At 38.6% G+C, this 15689-nt stretch overlaps 2 protein-coding genes across 2 annotated transcripts; both read left to right on the top strand.

Annotated features, from left to right (window-relative positions):
• Positions 1–373: 373 nt before the first annotated feature.
• On the top strand, positions 374–1060 carry LOC149398713 (uncharacterized). Its single transcript, XM_089615711.1, has 3 exons — positions 374–652; positions 715–856; positions 935–1060. The coding sequence occupies exons 1-3, from the start codon at positions 429–431 to the stop codon at positions 1058–1060; spliced, it is 492 nt and encodes a 163-aa protein (XP_089471837.1). The 5' UTR covers positions 374–428.
• An 843-nt stretch (positions 1061–1903) lies between these two features.
• On the top strand, positions 1904–4980 carry LOC149398712 (receptor-like protein 7). The gene is made up of 2 exons (XM_089614647.1): positions 1904–4632; positions 4730–4980. The coding sequence occupies exon 1, from the start codon at positions 1917–1919 to the stop codon at positions 4629–4631; it is 2715 nt and encodes a 904-aa protein (XP_089470773.1). The 5' UTR covers positions 1904–1916; the 3' UTR covers position 4632; positions 4730–4980.
• The last annotated feature ends 10709 nt before the right edge of the window (positions 4981–15689 follow it).

The raw sequence follows: 15689 nt of genomic DNA, 5'->3' as shown, positions 1-15689 counted from the left end.
ACAAAACTTGTAATTAAGTCCACTTTTGTAAAACTCCGGATTAATTGCAATTATAAATTTATTTCTATAGTCCCGACCAAAGTTATTTTGTCGTTGGTCCCAGTTTATTTAATTTAGAACAAATTACTGGAATGCCCTCTGAACTATGACCCGAGTCCACAATTACCCCCTCATAAAAAAAGTGATCGTCTGTTTACCTTTAATTCTTATTTTGTGTCAAAAACAGTCATTCTGTCTATTTTTCTCTTATTCTGTTCTGTTTTTGCTCGGGTTTTTTGCCACGTAAGCTTATTTCTTAGTGTAATGTCTAAAATCTCCTTAATGAACTTATCATAAAAAAAAGAAAAAAAACTTCCTGGATCTAAAGAACTTTTTCTTCGCCTCGAAGCAGAAGATCACAGAAGCACATAGATCAAACTTCAAAGCCGATGGTGAAGCACAATCCAATAGACAAGGCAAAGGAATTCCTAGTACTAAGCAAACAAGACTCGGAGCTCGTCTCGAAAATCGCTGTTCCTCCGCCACGTCATCACGGCGGCGACCTTGGCGGTGTACGGAGCTTCTACGAGGACTTCGCGCTGAGAGGCATCCGAGTCGGCCGAGTCGAGCCCGGACTCGTCGTCTGCGCCTTCAAAGTCCCTCCTCGACTCACCGTAAGCGAAATCCCCAAATTCGGTCGGCGAATCTCCGTTGCTAATTATATTGATTGGAACATGACAGGAACGGGAAATTGGCTTCGGGAGCGATCGCGAATCTGGTGGACGAGGTCGGGGGCGCGTTGACCCACGCGGAGGGGCTTCCGATGAGTGTCTCGGTCGATATGTCGATCTCATTCCTCTCCTCTGCTTACCTTGACGGATGTTCTTTCTCATTATCTCTCAATGACCTTTTTATTTGTTTATTTTAGGATTTATTTAGATTGGGAAAATGGCAGGATGAGTTGGAGATCACGGGAAGGCTTTTGGGACGAACAGGAGGGTATTCAGGGACTTCGGTGAAGGTAGAGCTTATCGCTGAAGGTAGACACTCGCTGTTCGGAAAACACTCCAGCAAGCTCTGATCGACACACACAAAAACAATACATTGACTTTTTTCTTCTTCTTTGGATTGAATAAAGTTTTATGTTTTCTTTTTATTCACGTGTTGTAAATTTTTAGAGCGGTGTGATTCATATGTAACCAAATCTCTCAACTAATTCCACTGATATTTACATGCTTTTCTTGTATAATACACAACTGAAACTACTTTAGCTTTTGCTGTCGAGGATCAAATCTTTACGCATGATTTTGTCACGATAAAGAAGAAGAACTCCGGTCTCCGGCACCGGAATCTCGCCGCCACTGCCATGAACAGTTAGGCGAATCCGGCGCGCCACCGCGGCCGCGACCGCCACGTGGACAGCCACGGTGGTCTGCGGGTGGGCCCACGAGCGGACCTCGTCTCAGTAAATCTAATGAAAATAAAATAAAGAAATGAAATCAATGAAAATAAAATAAAGAAATGAAATCACTCCGTTTACTATATTACCCTCAAAACATAACAGGATGAGAGAAAATTAGACGGAATGACCGTTTTCGACACAAAATAAGAATTAAAAGTAAACAGACGATCACTTTTTTTTTATGAGGGGGCAATTGTAGACTCGGATCATAGTTCAGGGGGCATTTCAATAATTTGTTCTTTAAATATTAATTTATTGCGGATGTAATCCGTTAGAACAAAGTTATTTCGTCGCTTGTCCCAATTTATTTAATTTATTGCGGATGTAATTTGGTACGAGTGTATCTGAGAATTACGAATATGCCCCAAATAATCGATATTTATTGGGCGAACTTATATATAAGCTGCATCTTCGAATGTGATAAAATAAAACCTCATACAATAATATCTCATCTCATCACTACTCAGATCAGATAATGGGTTGGGTTTTGTGTGTGATTCCTCTGTTTCTCTTATTCCTTAATCCTTCTTCAACAAATTCTTCGCCAATACTCTGTCATCCTCATGATAACACTTCTTTGCTCACTTTCAAAAACTCTTTTCATATTATCACAAATTCGTACAGCGTTGGATCATGGAATATGAGCAAAGATTGTTGCAATTGGAGTGGAGTCACGTGCGACGATGTGACTGGTCACGTCGTTGGTCTCGACCTCAGAGGGCTAGAAGGTGTCATGGACTCCAACAGCAGCCTTTTCTCTCTCACTCATCTCCGATCTCTCAATCTCGAGAGAAATGATTTCAAAGGATCTTCAATCTCACCCAACTTTGGTAGGTTTCCCAGCTTGCTTTATCTTTCCCTCGTAGATTCCAATTTCAATGGCCATATTCCTCCAGAACTTGCTCACTTGTCTAACTTGCTCAGACTTGAAATCGGTTCTCTTTTCGGTCAATATTATGAGTTAAGAGCCGAGACCAGTAGCTTGAAACGAATCCTGACGAACCTAACTTCTCTCTCAGAGTTATTGTTATTTGATGTCAACATGTTTGACGTCTTACCCAATTTCTCTTTCATGAACCTCTCAACTTCTCTTACATATGTGGATCTTGATTCCAACGAACTCAAAGGGAGATTTCCAGAACATATTTTTCAGCTGCCAAACCTTACATATCTCTCATTAGCAGATAGCCCAAGTCTCACTGTTTCATTCCATAAACAAAATTGGACCAGTCAACTCACCGTTTTGAGGCTTTCCAACATAGGATTAGATATAACCTTTCCATGCTTCAGCAGTAAAATCATTAGGTTAGATCTTTCATACAGCAAACTTGAAGGCCAACTACCCTATCTCTGTAGCAACTCATCAACTAAAAAAGCTTTTCTATGTGACTCTTCAACTCATCAACTCTTGGGACCTCTTCCATTGAATTTACGATTCTTGATTTTAAACAACAACCTTCTTTATGGAACAATACCCACTTGGTTATATTCCCTTCCAAATCTAGAGGCCTTGGATCTAGGGAACAATAAACTGAGTGGTGTCGTGATATTGGAACATTTTTTAGAGCTTAGAAAACTTGATAATCTGGACCTTTCTTTTAATAGCTTATTATCTGTTATTTCCATCCCCCATTCTAACTACACTGTCTTGAAGTCAAATACTCTTGCATATTTGATTTTGTCTTCTTGCAATATTTCTCAGTTCCCAAACGGTCTGAAAAGCTTAGAGGGATTAATAAATCTAGACCTTTCCCAAAACAAAATTGAAGGGAGTATTCCCTCATGGTTGTGGAATCTCTCCAAAGATCCATATGGGAGTGGTAGTCTGAATCTTTCTTACAACTCATTGACACACATAAGCCCAATTCCTCCACTGAATTATAGCTTCGATTACATTGACCTCCGATCTAATCGGCTTCAAGGCCATCTTCCGACTCTGCCTCAGTCTACACTTGCATTTTTTGCATCCAACAATCAATTGAGTGGAGGAATATCATCTCTGATCTGCAACCACAATTTTCTCGAAGTTGTCGACCTGTCAAACAACAGCTTCAACGGCAATATCCTTCCGTGCCTTGGAAATTTCAGCAACTCTTTGTCAGTTTTGGATTTGAGAATGAACAAGTTTGATGGCATTATTCCTTCAGCGTTTTCAATTGGAAGCTCTTTGAGAACGCTAAACCTCAACGGAAACAAATTGGAAGGCCCGCTGCCACGATCTTTGCTTAACTCCAAGACTCTGGAAGTTCTAGATGTCGGAAACAACGAACTAAATGGCATTTTTCCTCAGTTCGTGGAGTCTCTTCCAGAGCTACGAGTTCTTGTATTGAGGTCTAACAGATTTCATGGTGCAATAAAGAATCCCAAGAGTAGCTTTCCTTTTCAGAGTTTGAGAATCATGGATCTCTCCAACAACATGTTTGTGGGTGTCTTGCCAGCAAAATATTTTGAGAATTTCAAGGCAATGATCGGTGCGCATGCAAATAAGTTGGAGTACTTGGATAACCAAAATAGTTTGATTGGTAGGTATGCCTATTATCAAGACTCTGTGGCGGTGTCAATGAAAGGAAACTACATCGAGCTGGAGAAAATCCAAACCTTGTTCACAACGATTGATTTTTCAAGAAATGGATTCACGGGTGCGATTCCGAAAACGATCGGGAAGCTGGATTCGCTCAAAGGCCTCAATTTCTCTCGCAACAATCTCGTCGGTCCGATCCCACCCTCGTTGGGAGATTTGAGTAATCTCGAATGGTTAGACCTCTCATTCAACGAGCTCGTCGGAGAGATCCCGCAACAACTGGCCTCGAACCTGAATCAGCTGGGGTTCCTAAATCTGTCTGACAACAATTTGAATGGAGAAATTCCTCGAGGAACACAATTCGACACATTCAGCAACGATACCTACAACGGAAACTTGGGGCTGTGCGGATTTCCTTTGACGAAGCCGTGCAACAGTGAAGAGGAAGGCAAACAAAAGGTTAACGGTGACGATGACGAACAAAGCGTAAATGGAACGCTAACGTGGAAGTTATTTGCAATGATTGGATACGGAGCGGGTCTTGGAATCGGAGTATCCGCTGGGTACACGGTGTTCTTCAGCAGAAGATTCGATTATTGGCTTCGAAAAAGGATCGTTAGACGACGGCACTGCAAATCTCTAGCAGAAATTATAAAGCAGAGGAAATAAGGTATGCTTTTCAATAATTTTTTCTTTGATATATATATATCTACTTTCAGATCCTAACTCTTATATATATATTTTTTTTAATTTTTATCTACGTATAGGAAAGAGCACGAGAAGTAGTGTTGTGAGTTCTGCATTTGTTTGGAGATCATTCTGTACTTGTTTTTCTGTTATTTTCCTGTAATATATGATCGGATTCACCTCTATTTTGTTCTCTGAGCTTTATTTAAGTGCTATCTTTTGTAAGGAATAAATACTCTAGTACTTACTATCAGTCTTATATCTAAGAGTGTCAACATTAATGACATTATGACTCAATGTACGGTGCCATTATTTTCCGTTTCTTATTATAGCCTTCAAAGTTTTTTTTTTTTTTTTTTTTTCCTGAGTTAATCATCAGGTCTCAAATGTATGTTTCTCCGTTCCATTGAACGATTTAACGTCAACTTAATGTGTTTCTATTTCAACTCATATAATTATTTTGAAGATTAAGCAGTTTTATAAGAAATACAAAACAAAGAACAACAAAGTTCATGAGCAGGAACATCAAAATACTTGATGAAGAAAAACAACAAATAGTAGAAAGACTTATTAACAAAATTAAATTTGTGACGCTTGAATCCGAGTGGTCCGTCGGAGACTTGCCCATCTCGTGGCTCGTTGTGTCACTGAGTACTGCATCTCTCATGTCCGTCTCGTGGCTCGCCGCCTCGTTGTCTCGCTGAGTACGTCTCCTGTCCGTCTTGTGGCTCGTTGTCTCGCCGAGTACGTCTCTCATGTCCGTCTCGTGACTCTCCCGTCTCATGGCGAGGAATACCCACCCATTACGCACGTCATGGGAACGGTTACTCTTTAAATCGTCGAGAACGTGAGACTGATCACTCCACGTACTTGACCAAAAGACCCCTATAAATAGAGGAGAAGAGTTCGCTGAGTAAAATAGGAGAGATTTCCATTTTCCTTTCCCTCATATTTTCCAGGTTCCAAACGGAGCCATATTTTCCTTGGATTCGAAAAGTAAACACTACCAAGTCTCATTGCGCTGAGCTAGCTATTTTCCAGTAGTGAAAAGTTCTAATCTTTTCCTAAAAAAAAAATAAAAATAAAAAAAAGAAAAAGATCTAGGTCGACAAACAAATTCGAATGAGCGCAACAAAAACAGAGCTACGAAGGAACCTCTTTAAAAATGTTATCTCCTCTGAAATATACACTCTTAGCATAGTAATCCAAGTAAACCAAAACCCTAAGCTTGGATGAGCAAACACTTGTATTAACTGTTATGAAATTCAACATAATTTAAGAAAAAAAATCACGATGAAAAACAGAATTTCGCAATTCGTATGAAATTCCATTGAATTTTCAAAATGTCCTTCAAAATTAATAAATTGGCTTTTCAAATTTCTTCAAAATTCAGCGATAATATTTACAGATACACGTATTATCAATGCATAAAGTTGTATAGGTTAAAGTCAAATCACACAACACAAAAATCTTGACATATTGCTCTATATATTTTCCAATTCAAAATTTAGCTTTTATGGATTATTTTTAAATTATTGATAAATCAAGTTGGCCCAACTGTTCTAGGACAATATTAAATAAGAACTGTAATTTTCTTCAAGCTGGCCCAAATTGAAATATCAGAGGACTGTATGTGTTATATGTACCAGTGGGACTGTGTTATAAACTAATAGCGCCAAATTTATTTCATTGTCAATAAAAATATGAAACTACTTCTTCGCGGTTATTGACCCAGTCAAGTTAACACAATAACGATGTTTTTCTTTTTCTTTTTTGTTTTTCCTATCAAGTTGTGAAACGGACATGAGAATACAAATTTCCATTGCTGAATAAAAGTCTTTGTGCTTAAGTCTCTGCAGATCTTTCGTCACCTTGTAATCGATAACCAGCCATTTTTTTCGATTGGATGAGAATTGCAGTTTATCATTAAAATATCTCAACGGAAGCGAATAGCAACTTTTCGTTTTCCTCTCAAGTCTTTACAATATACATTAAACACACAGACAAAAACTGATTATTACAAAACAAAAATACGATAATTTATAACGCAAGCTAAGTTTTTATTTTTTATTATTTTTTATACAAAGTATAACAAATGATTAACCATTTTTTTCTGTAAACAAATAAAAACCCAATTATTTAACAAACATAAACGGATTGACTTGTGTTTATTAACTAACAAACAAAACTTGAACAATATCTACATCAAATATGTTCTAAATCGTTTGTAACAAAAAATCCTACGGAACAGGATTGAATGAAGCTTTTGAGTGCCAAATTGTGAATTCATTAAGTTTCTTATTTTTAGTTAGTGCTTTACGTCTTTTTTTTTTAATTTAAAAAACAAATCTTTGTTTACCGTATTAATGGGATCTTTTTACTCTTTGAATCCATTAAGTATTCACTGGTTTCATTTATTCATTTGTACTCTTTCTCAAAGGGAAGTACTTGGTGTGAGCAATCTTCTCCAGTATAGCATAAATTTGATTAGAGATACCTTCTTGCTATGAACGGAGCCAGTATAGCATTTAACTTAGTTTTTTCTTTACCTAAAAAATTTACAAATTAACCCCTCTGAACTTGTTTGATGCACACATTATAATTTTGCTGTTTTTGGTTTTAAATATGGAGCACACAGAAATTGGAAGGACTATCCTTCTCATTGTGCTGAACTAGCTATTTTCCAGTAGTGAAAATTCTAATATTTTCCTCAAAAAAAAAAAAAAAAGATCTAGGTCGATAAACAAATTCGAATGAGCGCAACAAAAACAGAGGAAATGCTCAAAGGCTGAGCAAAATAGAGGAAAAACATACTCATGAACTTTGTGCAAAAAAACAAAAGAAAGAAAATGTGGCAGAAAATTGTGTGACGTTTAAGTCTTAAATGTAATTTTTTTAAAAATATTTAATATCAAGCATATTTCTAGAAATTGAAAAAAAATATATAGATAATTTTTTTTTCTTGATTTTTGAGACAGTGAAGTATAATAAACTCGGAATCGTCGCACAAAGGACTTACCATGTTCAAATCATTCGAAGGAACCTCATATTTATCTTCTCTGAAATACACTCTATTATTCTCTAGCAACTTCCCCTTTTCTTATTTCCTTTTTCTACGATGTGCTTATCAATGCCCTCTTGTTTTATAAGGTTTATTTATTATTATTTTTATTTTTATAAAGAACTATGCATTCTGTCTTCCAAATGTTGAAAAAAAAATAATAACAAATATCTAGCTTAGAAAACAAGGCGAAGTATTTTAATTGATATTCAAGATATTGCAGATTTATTACTTACAATAAGAGGAGCAGAGGACACAGAATCCTCTGAGAACGAGTCTTAACTCTACTGTGAATAATTGCAGATAATTAAACGTACACAAACATTTAGACGGACGATGGCGCTTGGGACTGCTCGGAACCACAGCGGGTGCGCCTCTCTTCTTCGTCATCTCTGCAAAAGTCCATGAAAACCACATTAGGACTGACAATGCTAATAGATCTCAGAGAAATAATACTTACTTGAATAGAGAAATAATAGACCAATGAGCACAAGTGTTATTTTCAAATTATTTTTTTTTACTTTACAGTCAAATTTTTTTTTTTGACCCCCCTTCAAAAAGAATTCTGGGTCCGCCAGTGGTCACACTCACACCATTTAATATTGACGAATGCATGGTTGAAAATAGAAGTCTTTGTGCATGACGTGGCCCAACATTTTACAACACTAACTAGCCACGCAATACAATTTTCCATAAAGTCTTTCAAGTCCTTTTTTTTTCCTTCTTGATTTTAAAGTAAACACAAGAACCTCTATATCACATACAATTTCCAAATGTTTTATTTATTTATTGTGGATTTAAAGCATCTCATCATCCATAGTCCTCTCGTTCGTCGATAATGGGTTGGGTTTTGTGGGTGTTTCCTCTTTTTCTCTTCTTGCTTTCTCCTACAACACATTCCTCACCACCACTTTGTCATCCTCACGAATTGTTGATTTGGTTAGGCTACAGAATATACCAATAGATGAATTATGTTACAATTTGAAAAAACCAATGCGTAAATAACATTTTAATATTCATGCATTTAATTAGTGGTTTAGCCAGGACTTGCTGTTAGGGGAATAAATTTGATTATATAAGTTATTCTATGTTTTACAATGGGTTTGTAAGAAAACAAATTATTCATGAGCTGTATATATGAAACAGTCATTTACTTTTGACTAAAACAAATTATGGTAAATATGTAAAACTTGTTAACATTAATTCTTAAAAGTTCAAGGGCATACACCCCTCTGCTCCTTGGCTAGCTCTAACCTAAACCTGGCCTAACGGTAGCGGGACGGGACGGAATCCCCGCTACCGTTAGGCACAGTAACGGGAGCGGGACTCCCGTTACTGGAAACGGACGGGACTCCCGCTACCGTTACTGTGCTTAACGGGAAACGGGAGTCCCGTTAGTCCCGCTAGCCAATATGGCCGTTGCCTTTTGATCTCGGCCGTTGGATCAAAGATCCAACGGCCGAAAAAATAGAGTCGTTGAGGATATGGCCGTTGGAAATAGAGTCGTTGGGGGCTCGGGTGAAAAAAAAAAATTCAATTTTTTACCCACTTATCTCAAAAATCTATAAATACCCCCCTAATTCATTCATTTTTCTCACAACTCTCTCTCACATCATCTCGAATTCTCTCAATTTCTCTCAACTCTCTCACAATTTCAATATCGAATTCTCTCAATTTCTCTCGTTTTTAGTCTCATACGCTTATATTTTATCATGGCAGAAGATGCAGCCTGAAACCGGAGATGGTCGACGCATTGACGTGCGGAAAAGATTGGATTCAACATCGAAATCGAGCACAAGAAACATTCATGTGCTTCGATATTCTAGACGATTTTGAAGTTGATTTTGCAAACGTAAACATAAATGGTTAAAGTATCGTGTATAACAAAGGGATATCCCGGCCCTTGTCCGGGATACATTTTCAAACATTTAACGAGGAAAGGGGTGCTCTTTTTCCTCGCCGTCGCACATTTTTAGGGGTCGGTGAGGTTTTTTAGGAGGCCCATTTTTAATTTCACATTCTTCTTTATTGTTTTTTTTACCCATTTTTAATTATTTAACAACATTCATATTTTTCATTTCTACCCACTTATTCCAAATCTTTTCACTTTAATCCTTTCATTTTATTTATTAAATTCTTTTTTTAAATTTTTTTTTTTTTTAATGCCTAACGGGATCCGCGGATCCCGTTAGACATTTACCGCCTCCGCCCGACTCCCGTTCGGCGAATTAACGGGAGTCCGGGCGGGGGCGGGACGGGAGGCGCGGTAACTCCCGTTAAGCCACGTTTACTCTAACCTATGCGTGCGTTTAAGTGAATAAACTATACACTTAAATTAATTATAAACATCATTATGTAATAAATTAAATCATCACGTATACATAACATTCAAATTCATTAAGGAATTTTGTATTCAAAACTAGCGATTCAAAATCTGAACCAGCATCCTTATCTTGGTGGCTCACTGGAAAGGAGCTCTGTTTTACATGCGATGTAATGTACATGGTTTTCTGACCCCACACGGAACCATAACTTCATGTCGAAGGAATGTTCTCTGGAATGGCTTCGAACATTGGACACGTTTCTTAGCAAATTGGAGGAAACACTTCCTGAGGTTCATGTGTGGAAATTTAATCTTGACGTTTCTAAGGCGGCGTTGAGCTTCAAATCGTTAGCCAAGACGATTCACTCCCCCAAAGATGATGATGGGACATAGCATTTTTCATAAAATTATACCTAGTGTAACAATGAATCCCGTTTTCCGTAGAGTTCATACTGCATTGGTTGACTTAAGTCATGATACCCATCGATACTAACATTTAATGGCAAATATGAAGCTTTCCACACAAAATATGAAAATATTCACACATTTTCCAATTTAATATTCAGCCGTTATGAGTTGTATCAAAATTATTGATAAATTAAGTTGGCCTAACTGTTCTTGAAATTAAATATTCTTCATGCATTCTAACATTAGTGTTATATGTAATATCAGTAGGACTGTGTTAGTAATATATAAGCATTAAATTCAATCTCTTTGTGAACATTACCCTAAAGAGAAGATCATTAAAAATATAAGAGAGCAGACTACGAGATGAAAACGTAGAAGTGAAACGCCCAAAACTTGTAATTAAGTCCACTTTTGTAATACTTCGTGTTAATCGCGTTTTTGGATTAGCACTAAGAACCGTCCGTGGTTCGATCTAGGGCCGGACCCTATGACCGCACGTAGGTTGGGTTTGGTGAAGTTCTTCTCTTCTCGTCGTGTTTGTGTTATTCGGATCTTCGGGTTTCCGAGTCCTTGAATTTTCGGATCTTGGGATCTTTCGTGTTTTTCGTTGAGTTCTCGAGTCTTTGCTTCTTTGAGTCTTCAACCCTTTGAATCTTCCACGTTCTTCGTGTTTCTCACGTGTTCGTGTTCTTCGTGTTCATCGGATCTTCTAGTGTCCGGGTCTTCGGATCTTCGAGTCTCCGGGTCTTCGAATCCTTGCACTTTCACCGAACCACAAGAAAACGTGAATCTAGAGGGACGCGGAGGGTTTTCCCTCGGCGCGTTCTCCGATGCTCAACATTAGTCGTGTTGTATTGTGTTCTTGGTGAACGATTTGTACTCGTCTCTAGTTTTCTAGAGAGAGAAAGAGTTGAAGTATGATTTTTGTAGAGTTTTGACAAGTTGAGATAAACTTACTTTGTGTTGTGAATGAATGGGGTATTTATAGGGACCAAGGAGTTTGGTTAAATGTACTTGATTAGGTGGTAGAGATGGCCGGGTGGTCTTGGCCGAGTGAAGACGGACAGGTGGTCTTGGCCGAGTGAAGACGACCGGGTGATCTTGGCCGAGTGAAGACGACCGGGTGATCTTGACCTAGTGAAGATAACCGGGTGATTTTGGCCGAGTGAAGATGGCCGGGTGGTCTTGGCCGAGTGAAGATGATCGGGTGGTCTTGGCCGGGTGAAGATGACCGGGTGATATTGGCCGAGTGAAGACGACCGGGTGATCTTGACCGAGTGAAGACGACCGGGTGATTTTGGCCGAGTGAAGACGACCGGGTGATCTTGACCGAGTGAAGACAACCGGGTGATCTTGACCGAGTGAAGACAACCGGGTAATTTTGGCCGAGTGAAGATGACCGGATGGTCTTCTTTTTTGGGCGGCCGGGTGGTCATTTTTGTGGTTTTGTCTTGAAGATTTGTCAAGAAGTCTAGCTTGAAAACATTCTTTGAGAGTCTTTTGAAAGACATTTCATGAGAGTTGACTCGGAGCTTGGCGCGTGAATTTGCTTGTAGACTTGGGCCTTGTGTATGGGCTTGATGTTTCGTTTTTTTGCTCTCGGGGTGTTATTTACACCATGTGAAAATAACGGCATAACATTAACCCCCAGTTTCTTGAGCGACTTGTCGTGCGAGAAATTTAATTTAAATTCCCCGAGAGCTTCGTCGTTGATATTTTGGACCGTTTGGTCTTATGAATTAGATACGTATCTTGTAGCGGTACGTCTAATGGGACGTGACTTTGCAAAATTTAAGTCTCGTGAGACATGACCCATAAGACTAATCTCGTAGGATTGAGTCTCGTGGGACGTGGACTCGTAAGGCTAACCCCGTGGGGTTGATCCCGTAGGACTGAGTCCTGTCGCACGTGGCCTCGTAAGGCTAACCCCGTGGGGTTGATCTCGTAGGATTAAGTCCCGTGGGACGTGGCCTCTAAGGCTAATCCCGTAGGATTGGGTCCCGTGGGACGTGGCCTTGTAAGGCTTGATCCCGTAAGATTGGATCCCGTGGGACGTGGCCTCGTAAGACTTGATCCCGTAGGATTGGGTCCCGTTGGACGTGACCTCGTAAGGCTTGATCTCTTAGGATTGGGTCCCGTTGGACGTGACCTCATAAGACTTGATCCCGTAGGATTGGGTCCCGTGGGACGTGGCCTCGTAAGGCTTGATCCCGTAGGATTAGGTCCCGTGGGACGTGGCCTCGTAAGGCTTGATCCCGTAGGATTGGGTCCCGTGGGACGTGACCTCGTAAGGCTTGATCCCGTAGGATTGGGTCCCGTGGGACGTGGCCTCGTAAGGCTTGATTTTTCATGTAACTCATTTTCTATCTTTATTTTCACTTTCAAAGCTTACTGTCATTTAAACTCCATTTTGAACAAAAAAGTTTCTTTTGTTGTTGAATATTTTTTTTATGTATGATAGAATTTTTTTGAAAAACAAATTGAATATCATTGGAATTCATCACCAAAAAAAAAAAAAAAATTGACCAATGAAATTCGATATCCAACATTCTCTTTTGTGATGAAATCGGATGAAGTTCTTCAACTAATACTGAACATGCGTATAACAAATAAGAAATCTATATGAAAACGCAAAAACACAAGAAAATTTTAGTTTTTAGTTTATAAATAGATTTTAAATGGGAGTGTGAAATTTTTAGAAATGAAAAAGAGAAAAATGTGTGATAGATGAAAGAAAGTGAAAATGAAAATGAACTTCAAAATGAAAAGAACAAAAAAGAAGAATCGAAAATAAATAGCATTTTGATCTGAATTACTAAACTAAACCGATGTTTATATCTGAAACATTATCGAATCTAGTTTTAATTGATACGTTATTAAATCTAGGTAAACGACATAATTTCTCATATAAATAATGCTTCATGAGATTTGCCTCGTCACTTCTCCATTGTATTCCATATTACATGCGAAATTTTGTCAATAGTTTGTGCCAAAGACTGAAACATTAACTATGCGTTGCCTAGCATGCTTACACATGAACTAATAGCCAATTAATTCTCTTAAGACTATAATTATAAACACGTAATATTTTTTTTATTATTTCCAATCTTGTTTTATATATTGCATCATTGTATATAACTTTCAAACTTCAACGTAAAGGATTATTTTTTACGGTAAGGATTATCGGTTTTCTAGCACTACATCTAATTTGGACGAATATCAAAGTTTTGTATATCGATACAATATAAAAAGTAAAACCCTCAAATTGCTTTGTCGTCCACGTACAATAGTTTTAAATTGCTGAAATACTTTTAATGTCGTCCACGTACAATTTGCTATACTATTGATAAAAGAAAGAATAAAAGACAGAATTGCCCCCTAAACTATGATGGTTATCGAAATAAACTCCTCAAAGTTTTAAAACTCGATGTTTTCTCCTCAGTCTTTGTGTTGGTATCACTAATGTCCTTCCGTCTATTATTTAGTCCGGACGTCAGTTAAATCAAACCAGTCCAGGGTGTTATGTGTAATTTCAATTTCTTTCTCTTCATTCTTTTTGGAATTCTTCTTTTTATTAATTTTTATAATTCCGAATAAAGAAGGGAAAAATAAAAAAAATTTGAAAAAACCTAAACGAGTTGAAATGGCGAAATCCCCTGGGAAGAGAAAATCCCCAGAGAAGCGGTCATCTCAACGACTGAAGATGAAACTTCTGCTTCAACATCGACAAAGACTCCCTTGAAATCGCCGGCCAAGAGTAAATCCCCTCGAAAGTTCCCGGTGGGGTCTCCGACGCGGTCATCGCCACAACTGACGAAGACAACTTCTGCTGCAACATCGACATCCCCGGCAAAGACTCCGTCGAAATCGCCGGCCACCTCAAAATCCCCGGCGAAGAGAAAATCCCCAACGACTAGACAGTTGACGAAGAAGAAAAAATCAACTCCAAAAAAGGGTTTTACGCAGCCTCATATAGAAGAAGTTTTTGGTATGTCAATACAAACATTAAAGTCTAAATAGGGTTTGATTTTGGGGACCACACATTAAAGATTCTTGATTTTGTTTCTTTCCTTTATTTTTGTCCCCTTATTTGTTTTGTTGCTTATTTGTTGTCGGAAATTTTGAAGAACTGTGGGTCCAGTTTGTTTAATATTAGAATGTCCATAATATTATTCACGTGCTTTGGGGTTGGTTGGCTGTGGAGTGATAATAATATATTTCATATTCCATTCTTTGTTTATTTCTGTAGATGCTTTGGTCAACAACTTTGTACTCAATATTTACTATGGGGGGTCGATGGTGTTTGAGTCTGGTGGGTGCATGTACGTCGGTGGTAGTGCAGCACATCTGGAGTGTGTGGATTTGGACAGGATGTCAGTTGTTGTACTAAATTCTATTGTGAAGCAGAGGCTAGGCTATCTTCAGGTTCCATTATATTACATGAGAGATCCAACGAGTAAGAAGTTGGTGTATGTTGAAGACGACGAGGAATTGCTTGAATTTATGGCGGCCACACTGAAAACAAAGTGGCACGTGGATATATTCTGCGATCACCCTATGAATGTATGGCCTGATGTGCTCATTGATAACGAGAGGCAGATTGTCGTGGTTCCAACGAATGTTGCAAATGAAGTTGACGTCGAAGATCACCCTCAAAACATGGGAGACCAAACACAAGACACACAAGACATACAAAACATACCTGATCCAGAACTGCAAGCTGAAGAGCAAGTGCAAGTTGATCTTGAAGAGCAAGCTGATGTTGAAGAGAAACATGAAGAGCAAGCTGAAGTAGAAGAGCAACCCGAAGAGCAAGCTGATGTTGAAGAGAAACCTGAAGAGCAAGCTAAAGTAGAAGAGCAACCTGAAGAGCACTCTGACTTAAAAGACGACAATTGAAAAAGAAAAGGAAGTTGAGCATGAAGAAGTGCAGCAAGACGTAGGGTTTGAGTTCAGCGACGATGACGTGCAAGTTGACGGAGACGCTGTTCAATGGTACACGAGCAATACTAATGGCAAGACAAAAGCCAATCCTGTCAATGCTTGAGCGTATACGAATGTATCTACTGCAACGCTTCACAAAACAACGTCTTGCTGCTCAAAAATGGGCCGGTGAACTTGGACTACGCATTCACAAAATTCTTGAGACGAACAAGGTCCTCAGTGCAGAGAATATAGCCTATTGGGCTGGCGAGTCTGAGTTTCAAGTGTCGAACATGTATGGTTCCTTCTACAGGGTCAATCTGGC

The sequence above is a fragment of the Urtica dioica genome, chromosome 5 (genome assembly GCF_054948205.1).
Source record: "Urtica dioica subsp. dioica isolate 48M chromosome 5, U.dioica_male_clone48M_v1_H2, whole genome shotgun sequence".
Lineage (NCBI taxonomy): Eukaryota > Viridiplantae > Streptophyta > Magnoliopsida > Rosales > Urticaceae > Urtica > Urtica dioica.
The sequence above is the reverse complement of the archived record's forward strand: the minus strand, read 5'-3'. Positions and strand labels throughout refer to the sequence as shown.

Bases quoted from the DNA above. Each gene is read 5' to 3' on its own strand.
- LOC149398713 (XM_089615711.1), top strand. From the start codon at position 429: ATGGTGAAGCACAATCCAATAGACAAGGCAAAGGAATTCCTAGTACTA. The intron at 653-714 runs CGTAAGCGAAAT...TTGATTGGAACA, and splicing joins AAAGTCCCTCCTCGACTCAC to TGACAGGAACGGGAAATTGG. The intron at 857-934 runs GGATGTTCTTTC...GGAAAATGGCAG, and splicing joins TCTCCTCTGCTTACCTTGAC to GATGAGTTGGAGATCACGGG.
- LOC149398712 (XM_089614647.1), top strand. From the start codon at position 1,917: ATGGGTTGGGTTTTGTGTGTGATTCCTCTGTTTCTCTTATTCCTTAAT.